This window comes from Vigna umbellata, chromosome 9 (genome assembly GCF_029865625.1).
Source record: "Vigna umbellata cultivar VRB3 chromosome 9, Vumbellata_1.0, whole genome shotgun sequence".
NCBI lineage: Eukaryota > Viridiplantae > Streptophyta > Magnoliopsida > Fabales > Fabaceae > Vigna > Vigna umbellata.
This window is the reverse complement of record NC_142173.1, coordinates 16,467,421-16,493,083: the sequence shown is the minus strand read 5'-3', so window position 1 is coordinate 16,493,083 and position 25,663 is coordinate 16,467,421. Positions and strand designations below refer to the sequence as shown.

At 33.7% G+C, this 25,663-nt stretch overlaps 2 protein-coding genes and 1 long non-coding RNA gene across 5 annotated transcripts; all 3 read left to right on the top strand.

Annotated features, from left to right (window-relative positions):
- The first annotated feature begins 251 nt into the window (after positions 1-251).
- LOC148192716 (uncharacterized) lies at positions 252-5,927 on the top strand. Its single transcript, XR_015781899.1, has 2 exons — positions 252-835; positions 5,153-5,927. It is a non-coding gene; the product is annotated as an uncharacterized LOC148192716 (long non-coding RNA).
- A 4,555-nt stretch (positions 5,928-10,482) lies between these two features.
- Positions 10,483-13,074, top strand: LOC148192715 (uncharacterized). 3 transcript variants are annotated; one of them, XM_088098027.1, is made up of 5 exons: positions 10,483-10,909; positions 10,993-11,169; positions 11,366-11,756; positions 12,031-12,084; positions 12,197-13,074. In XM_088098027.1, the coding sequence occupies exons 1-5, from the start codon at positions 10,583-10,585 to the stop codon at positions 12,961-12,963; spliced, it is 1,716 nt and encodes a 571-aa protein (XP_087954153.1). In that variant the 5' UTR covers positions 10,483-10,582; the 3' UTR covers positions 12,964-13,074. The 3 variants fall into 3 exon arrangements, with proteins under 3 accessions (XP_087954153.1, XP_087954152.1, XP_087954154.1); XM_088098026.1 differs by having other exon boundaries at positions 10,484-10,909; positions 12,031-12,120; XM_088098028.1 differs by lacking the exon at positions 12,031-12,084 and having other exon boundaries at positions 10,484-10,909.
- Positions 13,075-20,559: 7,485 nt separating this feature from the next.
- On the top strand, positions 20,560-24,091 carry LOC124847084 (calcium-dependent mitochondrial ATP-magnesium/phosphate carrier protein 2-like). Its single transcript, XM_047324476.2, has 5 exons — positions 20,560-20,851; positions 20,980-21,350; positions 22,462-23,250; positions 23,337-23,427; positions 23,545-24,091. Exons 2-5 carry the CDS (start codon positions 20,987-20,989, stop codon positions 23,720-23,722), a joined length of 1,422 nt encoding a protein of 473 aa, XP_047180432.1. The 5' UTR covers positions 20,560-20,851; positions 20,980-20,986; the 3' UTR covers positions 23,723-24,091.
- The last annotated feature ends 1,572 nt before the right edge of the window (positions 24,092-25,663 follow it).

Genomic DNA, 25,663 nt, shown 5'->3' with positions numbered 1-25,663 from the left:
TAAGTTTTATGTTGATAGTTTTGGTAGTGGATTGAACTCCACATTATGTAGAACTTTGTTTATATGAAACGCATATTTATATTATTGCAAAATTGTTCTGGGACATTTTTCTGTTTTTCAGGTGTGGTTTTATTGAAAAATAAATCAATTTTAAAAAAAAAAACGCCCAGTAGACGTCCGTTAGTGCATAGTCGGACGTCTATAGACGACCGGCAGTGTACTAACGGACGTCCAACTCCCACAAGAAAAGTTGTTATTACCGACGGTACATTACCGAAGGCTTAAAGGCCTTCGGTAAGCGGTTAATTACCGAAGGCCTATGCCCCTCAGTAAGTGGTTCAGGTATATGAAATAACATTTGGGTTTTCTCTACTGTAATTGCATTTCGCGAAAACACTTCTTCCCCAAAACAGCAGAGCTCTCATTGCTAATCTCACTCTGTACTACCCCTACCCTAACCCCAATCGTGACCGGCGTTGTTCCCTAATCCACCATTGCATACCGCCGTTCCCCAATCTTCAGTGTACGGTTTCTTTTCAAACCCTTATTCTCCAATCCTCCATTATCGTTGCTCTTCAGTCGCGGTCCTCCATGGTAGTCGCATTGCGGGCTCGTGAGCAATCTGGTGGTTCAGGTGAGCTATTGTGGCGAGAGTATTGGAGGTGGTTGCCCCTATCGCCATTATCGCGAGACCAAGCGGCTGTCGGTGTGTGACGAGGGCATCCATTATCGTTGCGTGACTCTGTGCCTGCTGCTACGTGACTCCGCGCCTGCTGCTACGTGAGGAGGTGTTCCATTATCTCTAGGGAGGCTATTGGAGGGGGCTGCCGTGGAGGTAAGTTGTAAATTGTGATTGTTGCAACGTTGTAATGATAATTTTATCATCTTTCTGGTTTTAATAGTTGGTTATTCTGTGTTTTCATACCGTCTCTGTAATCCAATGTGTGTTTGATTGTGTTGAGTTGAAGTTGATGATATAGTTATAGACAAGTTAAATACTATGGTAGATTTCCAGTAGCTTTGCTTTGGAACCCTCCATCAGATCCCTTTGATTTGGTTATTGGAAAATGTATGTTTAAGGGAAACTTTATTGCTAGCTTTTCCAATCCTGTGATGTACAATTTAGGAATCACCAAAATTGAAACCATGATTTCCAACTCTCTGGCTCATAATTTGAGTACTGCAAACTCAAATGACTTTTTTTGTTGTTGATGCTGGGAACTTGAATAGCTTCAGATGGAGTGCATGAGTGTGAGTGAAGTCTCACATTACTGAACTTAGGATTGAATAGCTTCAGAACCTACTCCCGTAAGCCTTCCTTGTCTCCAGCAAGGTTTTGTCTTTTGTCTGCATAGCTTGAAGACTTTCTTCACTCCTAGATGTGCCAAGAAAATAGGTGGGCTCCCACTTCAAACTGTTGTAGCTTCCTCTGTTGTGCATGCTGGATGGTGATGCTTTTTCGTGTGTGTTTCTTCCTCTGAACGTGCTGGATATCATGCTGCCCTTGGACGCTTTTCTTCTTCTTTTCCAGCACTCACCGTGAAGTGCTCAACCAAGCTGCTGGACCTGTTTCATTTGCCGTGAACCATCCATTCTCTGTGCACCTCTTATGCTTGCTGCACTTGCTGGACTCCACTTCCTCAACAACATGTGTGCCACTCCTATTCTCTAGCAAAGTGAACCTTCAATGCACCGTGAAGGTGGCTTCAAGTTGGACGTTATGTTCTTCTTCCTGCTGCTGAACTTTTTCTTCTTCAAACTCAGCTGCTCCAACACGTCCCTATTCTCTTCTCTTCTCTTCCAGCAAGGCCAAGACACCCTCTTCACTGCTGCTGTCGTGATGCACCTTCTTCCAACAAAATAATCAGCCTTCACTCTTCTCTTTTGCCTTGCTGGTCCGTGGAAGTATAGCCTTTCACGTGTGCACCTTTCTAGGCTGGACCAAAATTAATTCCAAAACCGTGAACTCCACTTGCTGGAAGTGTGAAAGATGGTTTCCTCTTTAGGTGGCAGCTGCTGCATTTTCTTTTGGGTGGGGCCGTGACTCTCTAAAAACTGAACAAAGATGAAGTGTTGCTCCCTCCAAACTACTGCAGCGTGTAACTCCAACCTTGGACACGTATGAAAATAGGTGAGGGCCCTCAATCTTGTCCTCTTGCACACCATTCCAGCCCATCACGGCTTTTGCTCCTCCAAGTTGCTGGCCGAGACATGTTCGTCCTTCTCCATTCTCCATTCCAACGTTTCACTTCTTCTTGCTGCTGGATGGTTCTCTTTATGGATGCTTCTTCTTCTTCCAAGGTCATGTGTTGGCTTCTCTTTGCTGGACTGTGAAGGTCTTCTCTATTGGACCAGCTGCCCTTTACTCCTTTGGTAGATTATGCAGGCCGTGAACTCTGCACTTTGCAGCTCCCAAGCTTCTCGTGGGCGTGTTGCTTCTTCCAGCTGAAATAAGACCGTGCACACCACCCCTCTTCCTTCTTTCAACGTTAGCTTCTCCTTCTTCTTTGCTTTGACTAGCTGCTGGATTCTTCTTGGACGTGTGAATGAAGAATGAATGGGCCGTGTGGAGCTGGATGTTCTTCAAAGAAAACCATGGATGGTGGCTGCTCCAAACTGCTGGACTTCTTCTTCATCAAGGTGCTGCACCGTGAGCTCCCTCTTCTACTGCCCTGTCCGTCAGCTTTCAACAAGTGTGACCCCTTTTTTTATTCCAAAACATGTGCTGGATGCTTGCTAAAATGAAAGGGCCGTGTGCTTTTCTATTTTCCATCCCTGATACTTCAGAAAATGAGTGGTGGTCGTGAGCTTGTTTTCCAATTAAGGTCCAAGACCAAATGCTTATGGGGAGTGGAAGAGCATGGTCAAAACAAAAATCTGCACATCTTTTGCACATGTGGGCCGTGAAACCACTTCCCTTAATAACATTAATTAAATCAAATTCAGCACTTCATTTTGCAACTCCTCCCATGTGTGGACGTTAGCTTCCAACTTCCAACGTGGCCCCTTCTCTTTTATTCCATATCATTCCAAAATGAATTGTCCAACATGGGGCCATGTGTTTGAAAAACCAAAAGCTTTGCATTTTGTAGTTCCTCCACTTTCACGTAAACTTTCAAAGTGGTGGCCCCTCCCATTATGTGCTTCTTCATGTGCTTAATGCTTTCACAATTGTCCAAAACCGTGGCCCCTTTGCAATGGCCCCTCCCATTTTGAGAAGTTGAAATCTGCACCTTCAACTATAGAAACTAGTTCAATTAACAAGTTTTCGAAATCCTTTTGATCATGTAAAATGTTTATCAAATTAGAAACTATAGAAACCACCTTGATAGCACAATTTAATTTGAGAAAATGAATTTTTCAGTGCCAAATTGATTTTCTGGTGTAGTCTTTTCCTTTGCTGTTTAAGTGTTTGCACACATCCAAATTGATGATACAAACTTCCTTGAGGTCTCAATTAAGCCTTAGACACCCTGCCATTCATTTTTGCCACTGCAAGAACCACTTTTAGTGTCATTTTCTGGTGCAGTTTGCTTATTTGAATGCTGTTTGATATTTCCAATCTTTTAATTTCATTTCTGGATTGGCAAAAGCTGGGTTTGATGTTTCCAAATGGAATTATTTGATCAAAAGATATGTATAGTTTGAAATGATTAGCAAAGTGTTAGATTGAGCAAGTTGTTGAAACTATTGATGTAGAAGGATAAAAGTACCTTAAACTATTTAATTCATCAATTTAAACTTGTTTGAACTCTAATTGGGTTCAAAACCAAACTGTATAGCAGATTCACCCTTTTAGTTCCCAATTTCACTCAAAAATCAGGTTTGAATATGCAAATTGCCCATAGATGAATGAGGCTTCAATTTGAATGTTCTAACAAGTTTAAAACAACAATTAGGACTCTAATTGAATGTTCTAACATTATTTTATATTTGCACTATAATTACATTATCTATACATTAATGGATGTTCGTTGGATTAATTGATGTTCAATGGATATTGATAATTGATTGCATCTTTGAGATGCACATTATGCATGTTTGTATGTGCTTGAAAACTGATATGCAGGTCTGTTTGTAATTGAAATTTGATATACAGGTCTGGGTTGCACAAGAAATACAATTGCTCTGAAACCTTCTCTGCAATTTACCGAAGGCTTTTGCCCTTCGGTAAATACCCTCGTATGGTCATTACCGAAGGCTTTTGGCCTTCGGTAATTACCGAAGGCTTTTGGCCCTCGGTAATTACCGAAGGGCAGAAGCCCTCGGTAATTGTTAGCGACAAGGGATTTACCGAAGGATTTTTGGCCGTCGATAAGCCTTCGGTAAACACCCTTTATCGACGGCTTATGGCACTTTCCGAGGGCTTCTGGCCTTCGGTAATGCCCAACTTTCTTGTAGTGTCCCCAGACCCTACCACTAACAATTCAGCCAAGTGGACGTCCGGGGGGCAAGGCGCCGGACGTTTATATGAACGTCCGAGGGTTCACAGCGGACGTCTATATAAACGTCCAACCTGACATAACGGACGTTTATATAAACGTCTGGCCTGACATAGCGGACGTTTATATAAACGTCCGGCCTGACATAGCGGACGTCTATATAAACGTCCGGCCTGACATAGCGGACGTCTATATAAACGTCCGGCCTGACACAACGGACGTTTATATAAACGTCCGTCCTGGCACAACGGACGTCTACATAGATGTCACCCGCATAGACGTCCGTCCTCCCCTGGACATCAAAAGACCCACAGAACGGACGTCTATAGCCTGTTCTACACTAGTGATCAATAAAAGATTTGTCAATAAAATTAAATTGGTTAGTAATTCAGAATTTTTATTATTAACGATATATTTAATCGGTAATGGATAATAATGGATGCTAAAGTATTCACTTCAGATTTTATCGTGATTAAAGTCTATCAATAAATCTATTGGTAAAATGAATTTTTAAAATTCTGTCAGTAATTGAATTTTTTGGAACTTTGTCAATAAATTTATCAATTAAATTTTTTAAAATTTATTAGTAGATTCGTAATTGAATTCTTTTTAAGTTTGTTGATAATTTTGCTGAAAAAAGCATTAGTAAGATGACTGTTAATTTTTTTGCCAAATCTAACAAACTATTTGTTATAAATTAAATGAGGTAGGGTCCATAGTGAGTGTGCTGATCAAGAAAGGGGATATCATCATTTTTTTTATTTCATTTGTTGGAGAACAAAAGTGCTTACATTTAAACTGTAGCACGCTGACTTCATTGGTCTGGAACGAAACACACCAGCTGCCACAACCAACACATCACGTTCCAGCAGTGAAATTCCTCACCGTCCAGCAACCCACAACCAGCACACGGCCTGGACGGAAAAGAACAGAAGCGGCACACACTGATGCTGTCCAGAAAAGCAAGAGGAGGTGCACAAGCAGAAGTGAAGCTCACGGCTGGATTCATTGGAGTGAAGCTCTCGTTTTTCTGGACCAGCTGCACCTCCTCTTGCTTTTCTGGACCAGCTGCACCTCCATTCACGTTGCACCTCTCATGCTTGGTGCACCCTACCTCTTCTTCTTGCCGTTTCAAATGTCCATGTGATAACCCATCTTGTAAAGCAAAAGGTGTCATTGTGGGTGGCGGTTGGGACCCAACATGTGCCTATTCTTTGCTGAAATTTTCATGTCCGTAAGCCTCCCAAAAATAAAGAAATGAATCATTCCTTCCTTTCACGTGGGTGCTGCCACTCCTTTGAAGCTTTGTCTGCTATCCGCATGTGCATGTCCATACTTCTTCATTTGAAAATTCAGCTACTGGCTTCTTTACGTGTGGAATCTCTCAAGATGTTGTCGATCAGTAGGACTTAACCGATTATACTGATTATGTAATCAATTAAGTACTGTTTTCAAGCTAAGTTAATTATAATTTTATAATGATCATACTTTTACATGTTTTGATTTACTATTAACATCCAATCAATTATATTATTATATTATTTGTGTATTTAATTAAATCTATTTCAATGTAATCCTGATATAAACTCTTTTAAAACATGTCTCCATTTATGTATGCAAGATAACTTGATTTATATATAGTGTTGTTCATTTTTTTATCCAAATGTAAATATAGGAAAAAAACCACAATGAAATTACTCAATTTTTTTCTATCATAAGTTTGAGTCCACTTTTGCAAGGAAATTTTTTTTATCAAAGAAACCACTTGGAGAAATTTAGATCTCATAACGGTTAACTTTGCTTTCAAAAGGGATTGCTTCTGCTGGTAAGTTGTGATAATACAAAAAATATAATAAGAATGATGTTAAATGAATTAAATAATATTTGTTAGTATAGGTAAGCAATTTTTGTATTGAAAAAAAAAAATTAAAAGTCGTATTCGCAGCTCATGACTATAGTTGGTGATGGAGTGTTCTCTGCACATTTGATTTTGAGAATTAAAATTTAAAGTCATCTTACTAGTCCACAATTTCTACAAAGTGAATGATGAAGTTGTGTGCCTAAGAACCACTTATTCTAGACTATGCAATTTTTTTAAAACTTGTTCATTGTGATAATTTGTTTAAAAAACACCATTTCAATAAAAAAAAATAATTGAGAAACTTGATGACATACCTTGTGATTTGTAGAAAATGAATTTTAGTAATTTGTATGAAAATTAAACATTAAAAACATGCTTAAGTTAAATGTATTAATTTCACTCGTGTGAAATTATTGGTCAAGATTTGTTACTCAAAACAATATTCCACTTTGTTGTCAAAACATAATGTAGCACCCCATCATATGGGTATGCTTAGTAACTCAATTTTATTCTCTCTTAAGATGATAATTATGAAACAATATGTAAGGATCTATTCGATGTGTTTGCTTCAAAGGATGAATATGAGAGAAAGTTAATGGATGAATTTGGAGATTGTGATATTGTTTGTTTTAAGAGATGGAGAGGTAAAAGTAAAAATATTTAAAGGTAAAATATGTAAAAAATGTAATAAATAAAAATTCTTTAATAGATGAAATTGTTAGATTAGAAATTTATCCTTATAATTAAAATAATTATAAAGTATAATGTAATTATTGTTATTATAAAGCTGTTAAAGACGTAAAGTAGTCAGCCACTTGTTGCTGTCTTTCTTTTTAGAAAAGTATAATTTGACACATCTTTTATTTTTAGGTTCATTCCAGAATTGCGTTTTACAATAAAACGCTATATTAACATAATAATAATAAATATAAATAAAATATTATAATAAAATGATAATTTATGAAATTGGAAGCTAAATGTAATAGAAAAATGGAATTGTCACATGTCTCCTACTGTTTCACAGATCACCGTTTATTCAATCACCAAATTGAAATCATTGGGCCAAAATCAGACTGCTCATATTTTAATCCTCGTTTTAAATCCTTTAAACTTTCTATGCTTAATGACATATTTTATCAATAATATTTTACATTTTTATTAATTTTATCATTAATTTTTTAACTTTGTGAATTTTATTATTTGAATGCCAAAATCATACATATTTTACTTTTCTAAAGTATGGTTTCTCAAATTACAAACAACGTGATTATTAAATAATGAAATGACGTTAAATCCAAAATGAAATATGTAATATATTTTAAATTATTTTTTTATTCTGTAAATTTTATTATTAAAATCTTAATTTTGTGAGTTTTATCATTAAATTTTTTATTTCACAAATTTTAACAATAAACTTTCAATTTTTCGAATTATCATCTAATTTTAAAATTATATACATCTTATTTTTTATTAAGTTATATATTAATGGTACGATGAAGCCAACAAATAAAATATTAAAAAATGACGATGGGATGAATAAATTAAATTGAAATATTTAATATAGTGATTGGAAATTATTATCTCACCAGCATACTTTTAAATATTAATATATTTTTGTTTAATTTATTTTGTATTTTATTACAGGAAACTAATTTGAACTTTAAAGATTTTCGTTTGGTTAGTAATATTCGCACTAAAGAAACCAAGTTAAATAAAAATATAATAACATTTTTAATTATATGTTATGAACGATAAACTATTATTATATTAACATCTTTCGTTATATTAACATATATATTAACAAATTTAATATCAGAGATGGCTATTGAAGAAGTTACTTAGGTACTAAGAAATATATTACTTTTGTTGTGTGAAGGATTTCCTTTTAAACAATTTTAATAATTTAAAAATAAAGAGTGTAAAGATTACTTTAAACAGAAACTTTAAAGATAAAAAGTATAAGAAAAAAAAATTATATAGAAAATTTTGCATTGGTTTAGGTCAAAAATATTATAAGTCTAGTCTTTAATATTTTAAAAAAAATTAACCAACTACTATAACAACAAAGAATAAATGTTAGAAAATACTTTTCTTAAAAATACAAAAGATAAATAACATATAGTAAAAACACTTACTTTTACCAACATCTTAGAAGCACTTTTCTTAAAGTATGGAGAGTTTCTTTGCAACAACACTAAACTTTTCTGATAGAATTTTGTGGGGCAAAGCACATATAAGTTCAAAATAGGAAAGTTAAGTTAGAAAACTAAATAATCATATCACAATTGCTTCGTATAATAATTATAATAAGTGATAATAAATTTTTTTAAAGATTTTTCAGAAAATAATTTCACTTTATGATAATCGATTATCGCAACTAATAATCGATTATTCAAAGACTTTTTTGAAAAATCTCGAATTAACTAGGACAATCAATTATCATTAATTATTCTATAATGTTTCTGAAATATAAGTTTTTTTCCTGAGTGCTCTATATAACCTATTGTGTATATTTTTAAAGTAAGTTCAATGTACAACTATAAATGCCTTATCATAAAAGTTTCAAAGTAAACAATAGATTCTTCTAACATGAATTATAATATGTTGAATTCATCATAAAAAATATTGTCTTTAGTTCTTTCCTTGGTCCTAACACACACTAAGTTGTGAGTGAGAATTATAAATTGGCTTTTGACACTAAGTTCACGGTTGGTTGTATTATTTACAGTGATAACATGTCTTATGTGATTATGTGAAATAATCGGTATAATTGTATGACATTATGATTAGAGATGACAAAAAAATCTGTACTCGTGGATATCCGTAGGTAAAATTCACTACAAGTATTTAGTACTCGCGGGTAAGAGGTATCCGCGAGTAGCAAGTATTTTAATACTCACTTGTTAACGGGTCGGGTTCGGATATCACACTATTCGTACTCGGGGCGTACCCGCCACCCGTTTGAATAATGAAATTACAATTTTATTCATTAATTTTTTTCTCTAAGTGTTTAATTTTCTGTAAAAATGGGCCAAAGCTCAAATCCTTTTTTAGGGTTTTCTCTTCAAATCAAAATAAGGAAAATGTGTTGTCTCCATTCCTTCTCAGCCGCAGGTTGCTATCAAACTCTAAGGAACTGCCCGTTCTTTCTTCTTCGTCTTCCTCACTAATTAGATTTTCCCCCATGTTTTCCCAAAAATGCAAGAAATCTGTCTCGCTCTCAAAGATGTTGTCTTTCTTCTTCCCAAAACCATAAAACCCCCAAAGTTTCGCTTTAAAATCCTCTAGGATTCGTCCTCTCTCACCCTCGCGAACAAGTCAACATCTCCTCCTTCCATTCTCTTACTCACGTCGCACAACCCTCCCAACATCTTAGGGTTTGCGATTTTCGAAATGAAGAAAAAAATAAAATGAAAAGAAAAATGACTAGGGTTTGTTTTCCTCCCCTTAACTCTCGCATGCTTCTCTCGGTCAAAAGAAAACTTAAAATTAAATGCGTTAGCCATGGATCGTGCCGGTGGAAGGACATCCCATGAGCAGCGAAGCTTCTCTCACACGCGCAAATGAAGGAGTGACCTGCTACGACCGGCGCAGATGGCGATATTAGCGATGTTCTGGGCCGGTTGGAGGAGAACGCGACGCTTCTAGGTGGATGGAGGAGAACGCGACGCTTCTAGGTGGATGGAGGACAGCCCGCGAGTGGAGGAAGAGACGACTGCTCTCTTTGAACTAAAAACCCTAGGGTTTATGAGTTCTGAATAAGAAAGGAGAATAAAGTTTGAGTCAGAATTTTGGCTTGGTAATGCACAAATTGTTGGAAAACGGGTATTCGCAGATTAGAAAAAATCTGCGAAGTTTTTTATGCAATAGCGGGTAACGGGACGAATAACGGGTACAATTTTTTACATGTAGGTCAGATTGTGGATAGACACTTTTCGTGTCTAACCCGACCCGTTATCATCTTAATATATATGATTATGTAAGATTTAAGTGAGATATTATATAATAATTGATGTCTATTTTAGTTATGATGTTTTTATGCTTGTATTTTTAAATAAAATGATTATAAAAAAATAATTTTTTTATTTGTAAAAAACTAGAAAAGAAAATAATGAAAAGTAATGTAAAATGAATTGTAGTCGCGTGAGAATCTTTAAAACGTTGACGTTGGTGTTCTGGTGCATGAAGGAACACTCTCCACCACTACACTGCATCTTCACTCTTCAGAATCTCTTTTTTCTCTGTTCCTATCGTGACTTTCATTTGGTCGTGTTTCACCATGAGCAATAAAGCCATGTATTTCTTGGGTTCACCTTCAAAGTCTCAAGCTCAGAGTTCTCAAGGCACTGATGTAGTAATTCCTTCAGACTGTCCTCCACATCTTGTCAAACTAATGCAGCAAGGAAACTGCTTCACTTGTGGCCAAATTGGACATTGGTGTCGGTACTGTCCTTCCAAATCCCCCAATTCTAAATCCGTTTCGCCCTCACCCAATCAAGCTTCCCCACTTTCCTCCAACGCTGTACAGTGCCGCTGTGGCCATGGCGCATGCGAAATCAAAACCGCACGCAGTGGGAGGAACTTCTATACCTGCCCCATCAAAAGTGTAAGCTTCTAACACTTGCAATTTTGTATCTTTCTTTTGTGATTATGATTTTAAAGACGATGTTGCTGGTTGTACTGTTTAAGGGGGTAAAATGTAAGGACTTTGTTAAGTGGTGCGATGAACCTGTTGCTGAGAGTAATTTGCAGCCTCCAGCGATCAAGTATCCTGAGTGTGCGTGTAAGGCTGGAGTTTGTAGAAGGGTTAAGAGTAAAGAGGCAGATGGGGTTTTTAAGTACTGTTTTACTTGTCCTGTTAAGAAGGTATGGCTCATGACCTTTATTTTCTGATTGATGTTATGGTTCTCTTTTGTGTACGTGTGTTATTGGGTTTTGGGGAAATATTTATGTTTTGTACCAGTAGAGGGATGAGATTGGATTTTTGGTGCCTATAAGCTGCTTGATGTATATGGCAAGTATCCTTTTGGGTTATATCATTGAAGTAATTATTGTTCAATAGGGTCATGGATCTTGTGGATACCGTGTGTGGGAGGATGAGATTCAACTGCTTGATGGAAAAAGCATTGTTCCTACCCAGCGAAGCAGGCAAAGGACTCTTCATGATTTTTGGGAGGGATGCAAAAATGATGAAACTGATGATGAGCTGGGTAGTGAACGCAGTAAAAGGATGAGAGTTGGACACTGTTCTGAGGATCCCTCGGCTGTGGCTGACATTGCAGACAAAGAAGATTTTATGGTTGATGGTGATGATTTCGAGTTTATAAACTCGTTATCGTGGGAGACTGTTGAGGAAGAAGCATTTCTATCATTATCTCAACTATCAACACCTTCAAGGTTCCGTTGGCGACAAATTATGTATGAGAGGCGCATTTCCTCTGATGATTCATTTGGTAATATTTTTTTTCTTTGTTCTCGGAAATCTGTTTCTTTCTTTCATGTTTCCTTTATGTTTCTGCTGCCACTTTTGGAGCAACGTTACGTTATTTTGATTATTTGTACTTGATTCTTTACAAATTTAACCACAGGTCACTGTTGTTACTATCAGTTTAAGTTTGAACTTAAAAAAATTGGATTGTGTCATTATTTGAAAGTAGTTTGATCATATTTAGTCTTGAAACTATATTTGAGAGAGAAAACCTTTGAAACTATCTTGATATATTGCAGGTTCTTGTAGAATGGGTTGGCTTGGCCGTCTTCTTTTCTTCCATCCAGCTCAAAGTTTAAATCCCCCCACACCTAAGCCTTTTTTCTGTTGTATGACTTCATTAGTTTTATATGTTTGTGTCCACTTTGATTTAGAATTGTGATTGATTGTGTCTCATCATTACAGGCACTTTCCCATCCTTTAATCCAATAATTGTCCCTAAACAGAGGAATGTTTCTGATGGTCCTTGCAACAAGCTTGCTATAACAAATGTTAGTCAACAACATACCCAACTTTCAACTGGTTTAATTAGTCCCAGCAAATTACAATATGGTGAAAGAAAGTCAAAGGCATCATGGCATAGAGAAATGATCTTGTTCACACAGCAACAACTTCTAGCTGGTCTTGAAACCTTGGCTCCTCATGAGCATGAGTCCATGAAAGAGGCAGCAGAAACCACTTTTGCAATATTAAATGTTTTACAGGTTGACTACAAAAAGTTCTCTGATCATGTCTTGGACTATATCAATTTTTCGTCATCTATTGCAGAAATAGATAAATCCATGGAAAATTTCCATACTATGGAAGATCTCAACAAACTCTTTGAGGAGGAGAAAAAGAGATTAGCTCAACTCCAAGATGACCATGTCAAGACCAAAGCTTTGCTTGAAGCATCAAAAAGAGATAGGCAATTGCTATGTGAAGAGGTCTCTGATCTCGAGGCCATGCTCAATAAAAAACAAAATCAATTAAAGTTTTGTGAATTAGAGACCTTAAAGATTGAAACACGCCTTGGTGATTTGGAAAGAAATATATTGGAGACTGACATAACGCTGAAGAAAAGAGCTGAGCAAACAAAAGTGGAAAAGAAACCATGTGAAGAAAGGCAGGAAAAGCAAATTGCAGCTCAGGAAGCGCTGCAGAAGGCAAAACTTGAATTGGAAAATTCCTAACTCAGAATTGAAGTGTATGATTAGGCTTATTTTTTCTTAATTTGTTATGTCTTTTATACTTGTAACTTGTTCTTGCATGATTCATAAGGTAATTACGAGATGCTTTCTAAATCTCTTAGGTGTTTTATGGCAGTCTAACTTTCTATACTAAGTCACACTCATCAAACGATTTTATTTTTAATAATAAATTTGAGTAATATGTTTTTCTTTTCAATAATATTTTTTAAAGCAATAATTCTATCTTCATTAAAATTATTTAATTCATTCAACATCAAATTTCAATTTGTTTAGTCAATACTTCACTTGCCTTGTTATTCTTACAAATTGCTAATTAATTTTGATGAACAAGAGTGCATCACGTCATATAAGGAGTAGTTTTAGAAGAGCTGTAAGGAGAATTTCGATACACTTAGAAAACTTGTGTTAAGATTTCATGGCAATTCTTTGGTTTAATTCCAATATGATTAACGATACTTTATTAACACTTGAAGAATCTTCATGCTTCAAATTTATTAATAAAATAGTTTTTTAATTTTAATAGATTTACTTCTTCAAATTTATATATATTTATAAATAAATTTTTGTTAATACTCAATATGGATCAATTTGTCGATCAATCGGTCACTGTCCCTGTTGGATCAATGTAGATATTGTCGTAGTATACGCACAGATCTCTCTCTCTCTTTTGTAACAAAATAGTATACTTATTATCATATTTAAATAATTAAATTTTAAATATGTATATTTAATTGTTATAGATGTACATAATAATTAGATATAATATTGAAATGAAAAGTTTAATAATTTTAAAAAAATAATTAAATAATTATACTATTATATCATAACATATATTAAAATATCTTTATATGTAGATCTTTTAAATATTAAAATATATAATAATAACTAAATTGGTGTATGATTATATGTTTAAGGAATTGTTTTAGGTAATGGATAGATAAAGGAATAACTGAAATGAATATTTCTTGTAATTAGAAATTAAATGTTTTTGAAATGAAATAACTATCATGAGTATAATTATCTGTATAGTTGTTATAATGAAGAATGCGTTTATTATAAGAAATATAAATAATAAAACAGTGATAAAGTGAATATAAGTTATTGTTACAAATTTGAAGTTTAAATTTAGTATGTAAAGGTACAAACTTAAAACGTGATGCTAGTAAGATTTTATATTTTTTTAATTACGTTACTATTTATAAAATATATATCACAAGTAGTGTTATTATATATCTCATAAATCCGTAGTTGTCAAGATCGTATTGGAGAAGACTAATTATATATAGTCATGATCTAATATAACTAAATTAGTAAACATTATTATTATTTGGCATAAATTATTAATGAAGAAAAAAATTGTTATGGGTTAAATTTATATCGATTCTAGAATTATATCAAAGGATATAGAAAGTTTCTACTTTCTATATTAGTTCTGGAATTGGTATAAAAAATATTACTTTTATACCAGTTAAATGTACAATCGATATAAAAAAATATTTAAAACATCAAATCCATCATTCAACCACTTCATGACACTAATATTTAACACCCCACCACTACTCAAACACCTCTCTATTGTGAGTCAAACCACTTAATGACAATCTCCTTAACTAGATTAGGCCAAAGTTAGAAGAGAAAGTCACGGTGAAGCATGAAGGGTGAGTGTTTGTGGAAGTTAGTGGAAATGAGAGTTAAGCTCATGATTTTGTATGGTTTATGGGTGATGGAGGTGGTGTTTAGTGATGTTCTAAGAGAGATTGAGCCAATTCTTAGAGGAAGGTGACTAGAGGAGACCACTTGAGCTGCCCTAGCCTAGGGTGACCTAATAAGAATATTATGACATAAAATTGGCAGCATAAGAATACTCTAAATCAAAGGTAATTATATGAAGGAAAGCATAACAATACTCTAAATCAAAGGTAATTATATGAAGGAAAGACACCTCTCTATGGCTAAGGTATCTCAAAATAGGCAGAAACTTTAACCTAAAAAGCCACCTTGGTTAGCTTGGAAAGTAAGGAGAAATCCTCTAATAGGAGGGAAACAAGTGGTGAGAGGGTGACATGTGGTCACTACCTATGGAAAAACCTCTCCATTCCTAAAGTGACCACTAACTAGGAGGAAATCAATAGGAGAGGGACACTTGTCAAGGTCGTCCACTCTATCTTGTCCACTAAGCTAGCTAAAAATGTTGACTCCTTTGGTCAACACATGTGATGGACATCCCACCTTGGTCAACATTGGGCATTGGCCCTTTATTGACTTGGGTGGTCAAAACCCTATTCTACTTGATCCAAAATACAAGGCTCAAATTAAATTCTACACTACTATGTCCATAATACAAAGTTCAATTAAATCCTAGACTACTTGGTTCAAAATTATTCTTCTACTAGAAGCTGCATGATGGCTCAAGATGACCCAAGAGAGAGAGAGAGTCTAGGCCCATCTTCCATAGATGACTCCAACTCTTCTTTAATGTGTTTAGCCATGGTTAGGGGTATGTCATCACCACCAAAGCAACTTCTTTCTTTCATCACCTCGCACCATCGCAACTACCTAGCACAAATCGAAACAAAACTAAGATGCTTCATCCTTTCACAAATTTGCACATCGCAAGTTCCTCCCTACAAAAATCTCAATATTACCACTAGAAATAGCACCACAAAATCTACACTATAGAGACGACAACCATCACGCGTGCCACAAACAACCAGAGGGCGTAACCAAGCACTAGTAACCTCACAAACTATGGTTGTCTTACATGCAATAGCAAAACAAAGATCCATGAAAAACACTAATCGCGAAAAATCAAACCCACCACCATGAATTAGATCCAAGTCATTAATAACGCAAAATTTGTTGCACAAAATTACAGAACCACCGCAAATTTGCCTTTGCAACCTGCAAGAACAAAAACCACAACCACTACATTAAAGCTACATACAACACCGCAGTCACAATTCAAAACGCAAAACCCTAAATCCACCATCACAAGTTGACACAACACCAATAGAAGCCATGTGAATCAGTCACCATCTTTTATACCGGTTATAATTAGAACTAGTATAAAAAATTTTCTTATTTATTACAAAAATATCACCGCTTCCACTTTCTATATTGGTTATAATTAGAACCTGTATAGAATGTTTTTTCATGTATTACAAAAATGTCACTATATCCACTTTCTATACTGGTTATAACTAGAATTGGATAAAATGTTTTCTTCTTTATTTCAAAAATGTCTCCGCACCCACTTTTTGTTAAGACAAAATCCTCTAGAGAATAGACTGTTTAAACAACTCAGGTTTTGAAGTTTAACAAAAAGCATCAAATGAAATATTGTTATGTATGAACAGTTGTTTAAAAGAAATAATGTCTAAGAAAAAATATTTTGTAACATCTGTTCTAAATGAAATGAAACTTATGAATAACGTTTTCTAGAAAGAACTGTTTGATGAACTTATATTATGAACAACATCTAAGAAAAAGAAAACATCTCTTTCTGAAATCATCTAATAGATTATATGAGTAACAATCTAGCGTCTTATGAAAGAGAAAGTTTATCTCCTTTATAACACTAAGGCTAACTTTTTTTTATTAAATATAGTGTTAACTAAAGCAAAGCGTCTTATGATTTACATCGTTTAATGTATGGCACTAAACACTATATCCTTTGTAGAAGCATATATATATATATCATCTAATGATTATACATGTTATATGCTTTTACCAAACAATGAATTTATGAATGACATGACAAATGATAAAATGTTTTGAACACGTAATATAGTTTAACACTTATCATCATTCAAAATATTTAATGCATGTACGATAAAGTGTTTTGATGCTTGTATACTTTGTTCTTGATATTTGTACAGATCACTAAAGTAAAAAGGTATGATCAAAATCACTACACTTGAGAAAAAGACGTTGTGAGAGATGAAGAACATTCTTGGAATGTTTCTCTTGAAGCCTTTTACTTTTTCACATCGTACAAGCTCATTTTTGCTAAAGGCTATGATAAAGATCTAAACCGCTACAAAGTAGACTAAAGTCTGACTTCCTATCTAAAAGCCACCTGCTTTCCTGAAGTCAACTTCCTTATCTAACGGTCATCTTTCAAGAAAAGCTATATGTAGACAAAAGCTTGAAGAGAAGACAAGAATGATAACACAAGAAGAAGAGTATAAGAAGAATAAGATAGTGAACTCATGAACGCTAAGACAAGCTTACTGTGCTCATATATCGTCTAAAGATATATTTCTTTAAAGAGAAAAACCTTAGCAAATCACAAAATTATTTATATTGTTTATATCTTCTCTTTGAGAGTTATCATTTGTACCTTTGCTCATAACATTGTTTTTGCTATAAATTCTGAAGATAATTAAAACACTTATCTAAACGAGTTGTCTAGGATTAAGACCAGAAGTGGTTAAAATACTTATAAACTATGAGTGGTTAAACTCTCAGACTAGTCTTGTTGACTAAGTGAACCAGGAGTGGTGAGAATAATCGTTACAAACCTGGAGAGGTAAAACTTGTGTAATCTTGTTAAAGATTAATGAAACCCCTTAAGAATTCTTAAGGGAGAACTAGATGTAGTTTAGCTTAAGTGAACTAGTATAAAATTTGTGGTTTATTGCTTTTCTATTTAAAACGTTTTTCATCTATTCATCTTATAAAAACCAACACCTAAACATCTTAATAAATTATATATCTCCTTTACAAACCATTAGACGTTGCTTTGTGAAATAATTTCAAGAATATTATTCACAGTCTCTAGTGTTTTCATGTGTTTTCACTTTCTATAACTGTTATAACTACAATCGATATAAAAAATGTTATCATTTTTATAATTATGCCACTGTGACACTTTTTATACCTGATGAATTATAACTAGTATAAACAGTCGTTATAAAAAGTATTTTTTGCATTAGTGAATATGTTTTTGGTCCCTAAAGTAATACATAAAATTGGAAATGGTCCCTAGGCAAAATTTGATAACATTTGGTCGTTGTACTTTCAAAAGCATTGGTTTTGGTCTTTTTTTTCAATGACGTTAAATTTTATCCTACATGGCAAACAACGTTCGACTTCAGCATCATAGATGTTAATACGTACGTGTCTTAAAAAAAAGAAAAGCACACATCATGATGAATTAAGAGAGGCCCTAACGTGAGACAAAAGACATGCACCGCACAACCTAGATAATTGCTAGTTGCCTAAAAGAAAAGCAGTGGATACCGTGGAATGGAAGCAAACATTACGAAATCACTACACCACATGGACAGTTTAAAGGAAATCAATGGTTGCACTGCACATAATAAAGACATGATGAGAGATAAATAAACTGAAATTTGTACCTCATATAACAAGGAAAAATATACACCATTAATGAAGGAAAAAACCTGCATCCCATACAAAATAAATATGCACATATCCTACACATCCATACAAAGAGCAATGGAATAAATGACTTACACCACAACTCATAAAGAGGAACAATAAATATCTAGAAAAAGTGATAGTTATCAATTTTGTTATTTAAAGTAATAAAAGATAAGTATTATAGAAGCAAAATGTATTACAAATGGTTAGAGCTCTTTATTATAAACTGATGTTCATGTGTTTGATTCTTGTTATGTACATAATTTACCTTTACTTGAAACATGTATGGTATGATGTATATGTGAAGCCCAACCCATTTTTGACTAATATTCCAAATGGTTACTTCCTCCACCACCCTAACTTCTCCCCAATTTTTTTTATTCAAAAAATATCCTAGGTTAATTTTTTAACCTTTACCATTTACCTTTTTTAAAACCTTAATGCATTCATCTACAGCCCCACCCCCTCCCTGTCTCTCTTCCTTTCTTCTTCCGTTCCACATTTTTGTTATTAAAGCTTCATTTTTTTGGTGCTTGGTTTCATTTGGTCTTCTATCCAAGTTAGTGGTTCGTTTGGAATTTTGGTTGATTGGTTGTTGATTTGAATATATATACTCTCTATGTTGTGTATAAATTTAATGGATGTGTGTGTTGTGTTGTGTAAGAGGAAGAAGAGAATCGCGAACCCTTGAACGAATGTTGGAAATCCGTTCAGTCTTCAACGGATCTCGAGATCCGTCGATGGATGTTGAGATCTGTTGAAGGCTGAACGAATTTCTCACATCCGTTGAAGCCTTCGCATATCAACTATTTTAATTTTTTTTTGTTTGGTTTTTAGTTTATTAATTTATTTTTTTATAGATTTTATTATTTGAACATCGTAAATGTTAATTTCTGTAGATTGTTTGCAATTTAATAATTTTTGTATTATTATTGATGTATAACAAATTTGTTAAAAAATAAAATAAAATGTTGAAAGGCTTCACGAATGTGAAAAATTCCATAAGATATTTGTTGACTAATTTTGATATACGTTTAAGTGTTCAATGGATATCATATCCATTTAAAGTAAATATATTTTAACTATCAAGAATTAAATATTTTACATAACAAAAAGATGAATGAAAAATTACGGGTAGAAGTATGTGATGGTAAGTAACTCTCGATATTCCAACGCATGGCAAAACTACCTTAAAGAATTCATCTTAAAAACTACCTTAAAGAATTCATCTTTTTATAGATTAAATTCTTACTTATTTTGAAAACCGTGCTACTTTGTAAATATAAGCCTCCTATCCGGGTAAATAAAATGCGGAACAGTACTATTACAGAAAAAATCGCATGATAGTTCTTTTCATAAGGAAACCCCATTTTAATCTTCAAAATAAAGAATGATATGTCTTTGAAAATGAAAATTTTAAAATAATTATTTATCGGTATTTTAGTTAACTACAGACATTATGATCTTTTTATTACACGGTTATATGATCTAATGTTTTCTAAATAAGTAAAAAAATGTGAATTTAATATTTTAAAACAGTTAAAGAGTTTTTTTTTGGCAGGAATATGGAAATAAATAAAACAAATAAAAAGAAACAAGTGTAATTTATATTTTTACTTTTAACTTCTAAAATTACAATGACACGGATGAGAAATTAAAATAAATAATAGGTTATTTTTAAATACTTTTTACAAGTGTATGTTTTTAGTTTATAAATTTTGGTACACAATTAGAATTTATTTTTTATTCAAAATTTTAATATATTTTAATTTTCAAAATTTTAAAAATAGATGAATATAATATTTTTACTTTAATTATATTAATTTTTATTTGTATTAAACATGTTTTTCAATTAATACTAAAAGGGAAACTTATAAAAAATGTAATATTTGACACACACGAAAACGTGACGCAATTTAATTAAAAAAATTATTTTTAAAATTTAAATTCAACTTATATCAAATTTTCATAAAATATGTTTAACTCAAAATTTTAAATACATAACAAAAAGTACCATGATTATGTTAGGCTGCAAAAATCGCCACCGACCATGTGTACAACGCGCAACCACCAAACGTGCCAAAACCAAAGACAAAGTTAAATAAAATTAAAATGTAAATAAGAAAAATCTGGAAACATAGAAAAATAACAATAATAATAATAATAATAATAAAAAAAGAAACCCTCCGCACTCCAAATTTTTCTGCATCTCACCCTGTCCGATTCCGGAATCACATCCTAAAAACTATTAACTTATTTATTGTTTTTTATTTGTGTTTAATAACTATTCACGAAGAAGCATAAGCACTTTTGGCGATGACGATGCGCGTGTTTTTCCACGTATCGGGCAACATCGCCGGCGACCCGACTCATTGCCGCCGGTTGCAATATCACTCATGAAAACGTAATTTCTGAAACGAGAAGAGTCTCTGTCCGTCGTTTACGTCCTCCACGGTCGTTTCCGCGTTAATCCCTTTCCAAGGTTAAAGCAAAACGCACGCATGCTCTTATTCTCTCGTTCATTCGATCCCTATTAAATCAAATTCCCTCCTTTCCGTTTTCCACATTCAAAATCACTCATTGTCGTGTTTTTTCTCTTTCTCACTTCAGAATTGGGATGAAGAAGGCGTCACCTGTGACGTTGGATCACGTGCTTCTGGCGTCGCAGGAGACGAAGGAGGCGCGTGAGGTGCGGATTCGGAACCTCTTCGAATTCTTCGACAGAGAGAATCGCGGGTTCTTGGACTACGCGCTCATCGAGGCGGGTCTCTCGGCGCTTCAGATTCCGTCGGAGTACAAGTACGCGAAGGATTTGTTGAACGCTTGCGATGCGAACAATGATGGGAGAGTGGATTTCCAAGAGTTCAGGAGGTACATGGACGACAAGGAGTTGGAGATTTACAGCATTTTTCAGGCCATCGATGTAGCACACAATGGCTGCATTTTGCCGGAGGAGCTCTGGGAGGCTCTCGTAAAAGCAGGCATGTTTCTTTGTTTCATTTTATTGCAAATTAACTCGTGATTTTGTTGATGTTTGAGTGTTTCGGTTGTCTTGTGTTTGATTTTGTTTGTAGGTTAGTTTGACATAGAATTGTGTTGTGTAATTTTTTGTTGAAATCCATGTCCACCACTGACATGACCAAAAAAAAAATAATGTAAAAAGTACAGGTTATTCTCACTAGTTTACGTGCTAGCTTGAGTTTTAGTTGGACTTAAACTCAAATACTAAGATAATACCAGAGTTTATTAGTGATTTGTTCGAAGTACGAGGGTCTTGCGTTGGAGATTCCTTATTAATTAGTAATATGATCAAATTAGTATACTTTAGTGGAGGTCAGTATAATGATTTATAAGTTTATCAAACGAAGGAGGATTTTAACAAAGGTATGGTATTTACTGAAGGGGAAAACATTCATTATATTGAAAACAAAAAGAAAAATCTAATATTTGTTATTTTTTAAATAAATAAAAATCTGATACCTTAAAAGAATAGTGACATTAAAATAATAATAAAAATCTGATAGAGGATATTACGTGCTCCTTATGAAAAGTTTGATTGCCATGGTTTGACTTGTTTGACGGTTTAAATTAGTGGTCACAAGTATTGTTAATCTCAAGTCTCAGTCTTTACCAGACCCTAATTACATTTTTATTGTAGTGAGGAGATTGTTGAACATTTTGGAACATCTCTTCGTAATGAATGCAATTTAACTGCAAGGTTTGCTCGCCTAGGCTTTGGTTGCCTTGTAGAAAGTTGAATGGAAAAGGAAAATGAAAATCACCTATTAAAACAACCTTTCCCTTGCATGTAGCCTTATTGACTACTGATTTATCTGATTTTAGGTTGTTTTGATCGATAGTTATAACTGAGTACAGTAACATAAATCGAAGTTCAACTTCATTCCAAACTAAATTTTCCCTTGTTATTTTACCGACAAATTAACACAATATAAGCCCTCGGTATCTGATTGCGTAAGTTGAATTTGGATTGCTGGTCTGTAATTATTTAGTGCACTATTGTTGTGTGACTAAGATGTTATTAATTCTGTGATGTATTTCATTCAATAAGTTACGCTGGTCATTCTATTGTAGGGATAAAGATTGATGATGAGGAACTTGCCCGTTTTGTTGAGCATGTTGATAAGGATAATAATGGTGTTATAACATTTGAAGAATGGAGGGATTTTCTGCTGCTTTACCCTCACGAGGCAACTATCGAGAACATTTACCATTATTTGGAGCGGCTATGTATGGTTGATATTGGGGAACAGTCTGTTATTCCAGCAGGCATTAGTAAGCACATTCATGCCAGTAGGTATCTGATTGCAGGAGGAGTAGCAGGTGCTACATCACGCACAGCAACTGCACCACTTGATCGTCTAAAGGTTGTAATGCAAGTCCAAACAACACGAGCTCAGATAATGCCTGCGATAAAAGCTATATGGAGAGAAGGTGGTTTATTAGGATTTTTTCGAGGGAATGGCTTAAATGTTCTAAAGGTTGCCCCTGAGAGTGCCATTAGATTTTATAGCTATGAGATGTTGAAGACCTTTATTGTAAGGGCCAAAGGGGAAGAGACACAGGCTAATATTGGACCTATGGGGCGGCTATTAGCTGGTGGTATTGCTGGTGCTATAGCTCAAACTGTAATATATCCCATGGATCTTGTTAAAACGCGACTGCAAACCTATGCTTGTGAAAGCAGACGAATTCCTAGTCTTGGAACCCTTTCAAAAGAAATTTGGCTTCAGGAGGGACCCCGAGCATTTTACAGGGGATTGGTTCCTTCTCTTCTTGGGATTATCCCTTATGCTGGTATAGATCTCGCTGCGTATGAAACCTTGAAGGATATGTCCAAGCAGTATATTATTCGTGATGGAGGTAAAATAAAAAACTGATTCACCTGTGATGTTCCGTATCAGTTATTGCCTTCAATTTTTGTATTTAGATTTTATGGCATTCTGTAGAACCTGGCCCTCTAGTGCAATTGGGATGTGGGACTGTATCCGGGGCTGTTGGAGCAACGTGCGTTTACCCACTACAGGTGGTTAGAACAAGGTAATCTTGGCGGTTATGTGTTGTTGCTTTCTATGTAAATTGTTGCTTAAATATGTAGTGACTTCAACACTTATTGCTTTCTACGGAAATTAAAAATGAAACCCATGTCGATTTCAGAATGCAGGCTCAACGCTCTTATAAGGGAATGGGTGATGTATTCAGGAAAACCTATAAAAATGAAGGCTTTAAGGGATTCTACAAAGGAATATTTCCTACCTTACTCAAGGTTGTACCCTCAGCAAGTTTCACCTACTTGGTTTATGAGAGTACGAAAAAAAGTTTGCATTTGGAGTGAAGAAATTTCTTGCATGGTAATTAATCTTATTGACATGGCTGACCGTTGGCAACTATACATTAGGAATGGTTTTGCAGTGAAGATATTGATTACAAGAATAAAATCAACAATTGCTTATTGTGACAATTGTCTATATCCATTATTTTTTAAATAGCAGTAAATCCTTCAAAATTCTTAGGAGGACAAAATTGGTTTGTCCGGCTTGGTTCTTCATTAAACTAAAATGAAGTTTCATATATCTATTAGCTCATTTTTGTATGATAGAGAAGCACACTGTACTCAGTTAGGATCCAATTTTGTAATTGTAATTTTGTAATTGTAATTATTTAGTGGCTCATATTGATCATATTGATTGTTCCATTTGTTAAACTTGTCGTGTCCCCTTTATTTGTTCGATTTTTTAGGGTTTATATATATCAATATCGTACCTATTTGTGTGTCACTTCTGTTCTGCATTCTATAACGTTATTTTAAATCTGCTTGGTTTCTATTTTAAAGGTTTAGTGTTATTCTGTTCCTGAGGTTTTGTGGTCTTGAGGGTGTTATGGGGAGTACTGAAAATTTGAATTCAACATTAAGAAGTTCTTATAAACTTTTGTCTTTGTATCGTTTCGGTTAATAATTTTGTAATGTTACTTTGGACATCTAAAGGCTAGGGTTAATATTTTTAGGTTTAATTGCTTCCTTTGTCCCCAGTTTGGTTGAATTGTGTCAAATTCATCCTCATTTTTAAAAAAGTTTCATTGTCATCCTCACGTGGTGTAAAAGTTTCATTGTCGTCCTCACGTGGTGTAAAAGTGTCAATTGAATCCAAAGATAGAAAAAATTTGTGTCAAAGTAGTCATTTTTCCTATATATCTGTGTCTTCCTTTCATACAATCAAGTACAGATATTCATTTTACCTTATCCAATTTAAGGCTTTTCATAACTCCAGAGAAGTGACATATGAAAGGAAGACACAGAAATATAGGAAAAATGACTACTTTGACACAAATTTTTTCTATGTTTGGATTCAATTGACACTTTTATACCACGTGAGGACGACAATGAAACTTTTTTAAAAATGAGGATGAATTTGACACAATTCAACCAAACTGGGGACAAAGGAAGCAATTAAACCATATTTTTACTAATCTATAATCCTTAACAGGTCTGCAGTGGAAGGCAACGGAATGTTTTAGATATAGAAAGTGTACCTATAAGTAATAAGATATTTTATTAGAAAGACCCAACGTGAGTTTGTTTAATTAAGATTTAAAATGTATATAAATTTGGGTATTTTTAATTATATATTTAGAAAATTTATATTTTTCAATTAAATTTGTACTATTGTTAAATTGGATGACATAATTTATATTTTTGCATTGTAATTACTTATTTTTTTATATGAAAAATAAAAATAACTTCATTAAATTATAAATTCTTTACAAAATTGAGTATTTTCAATTTAGTTTTTACATACTACTAAATATAGATAATATTTGTATTTTAAAATTGAATATTTGTTATTAATTGTTGTCGAAATCTAAAAGTATTTAATTTTTTTATTAAAACAAATTAATAAATATTATAATTTGATATTTTTTGATATAGTTGAATAAAATGATTATTTAAAAATATCTTCCTAATATTATTTAATTTTCGTATTGTTTAAGTTTTTTCTTGACTGAAATAATCTTATTAAATATGGGAGATTATAGTTATACTAGTTTATCACCTTTAGAAATTAGTATTTAATAGGAAATCTGAACCATTTCTTAAAGAAAAAACATTCATTTTCATATTTATTTAGATATATAAGTTTATATAATTTGTGCTTATAAATAAAAAGTAATTATAATTTTTTTTTATATTGTAAATATTATTAAGTATTAAATATACACTTATTTGTTATTAAAATTGTCATTTATAGGTAAATGTATCAAACTAGACAAATTTGCA

Bases quoted from the DNA above. Each gene is read 5' to 3' on its own strand.
- LOC124847084 (XM_047324476.2), top strand. From the start codon at position 20,987: ATGAAGAAGGCGTCACCTGTGACGTTGGATCACGTGCTTCTGGCGTCG. The intron at 23,251-23,336 runs GTAAAATAAAAA...GGCATTCTGTAG, and splicing joins GTATATTATTCGTGATGGAG to AACCTGGCCCTCTAGTGCAA. The intron at 23,428-23,544 runs GTAATCTTGGCG...TGTCGATTTCAG, and splicing joins CTACAGGTGGTTAGAACAAG to AATGCAGGCTCAACGCTCTT.
- LOC148192715 (XM_088098026.1), top strand. From the start codon at position 10,583: ATGAGCAATAAAGCCATGTATTTCTTGGGTTCACCTTCAAAGTCTCAA. The intron at 10,910-10,992 runs GTAAGCTTCTAA...GTACTGTTTAAG, and splicing joins ATACCTGCCCCATCAAAAGT to GGGGTAAAATGTAAGGACTT. The intron at 11,757-12,030 runs GTAATATTTTTT...GATATATTGCAG, and splicing joins TTCCTCTGATGATTCATTTG to GTTCTTGTAGAATGGGTTGG.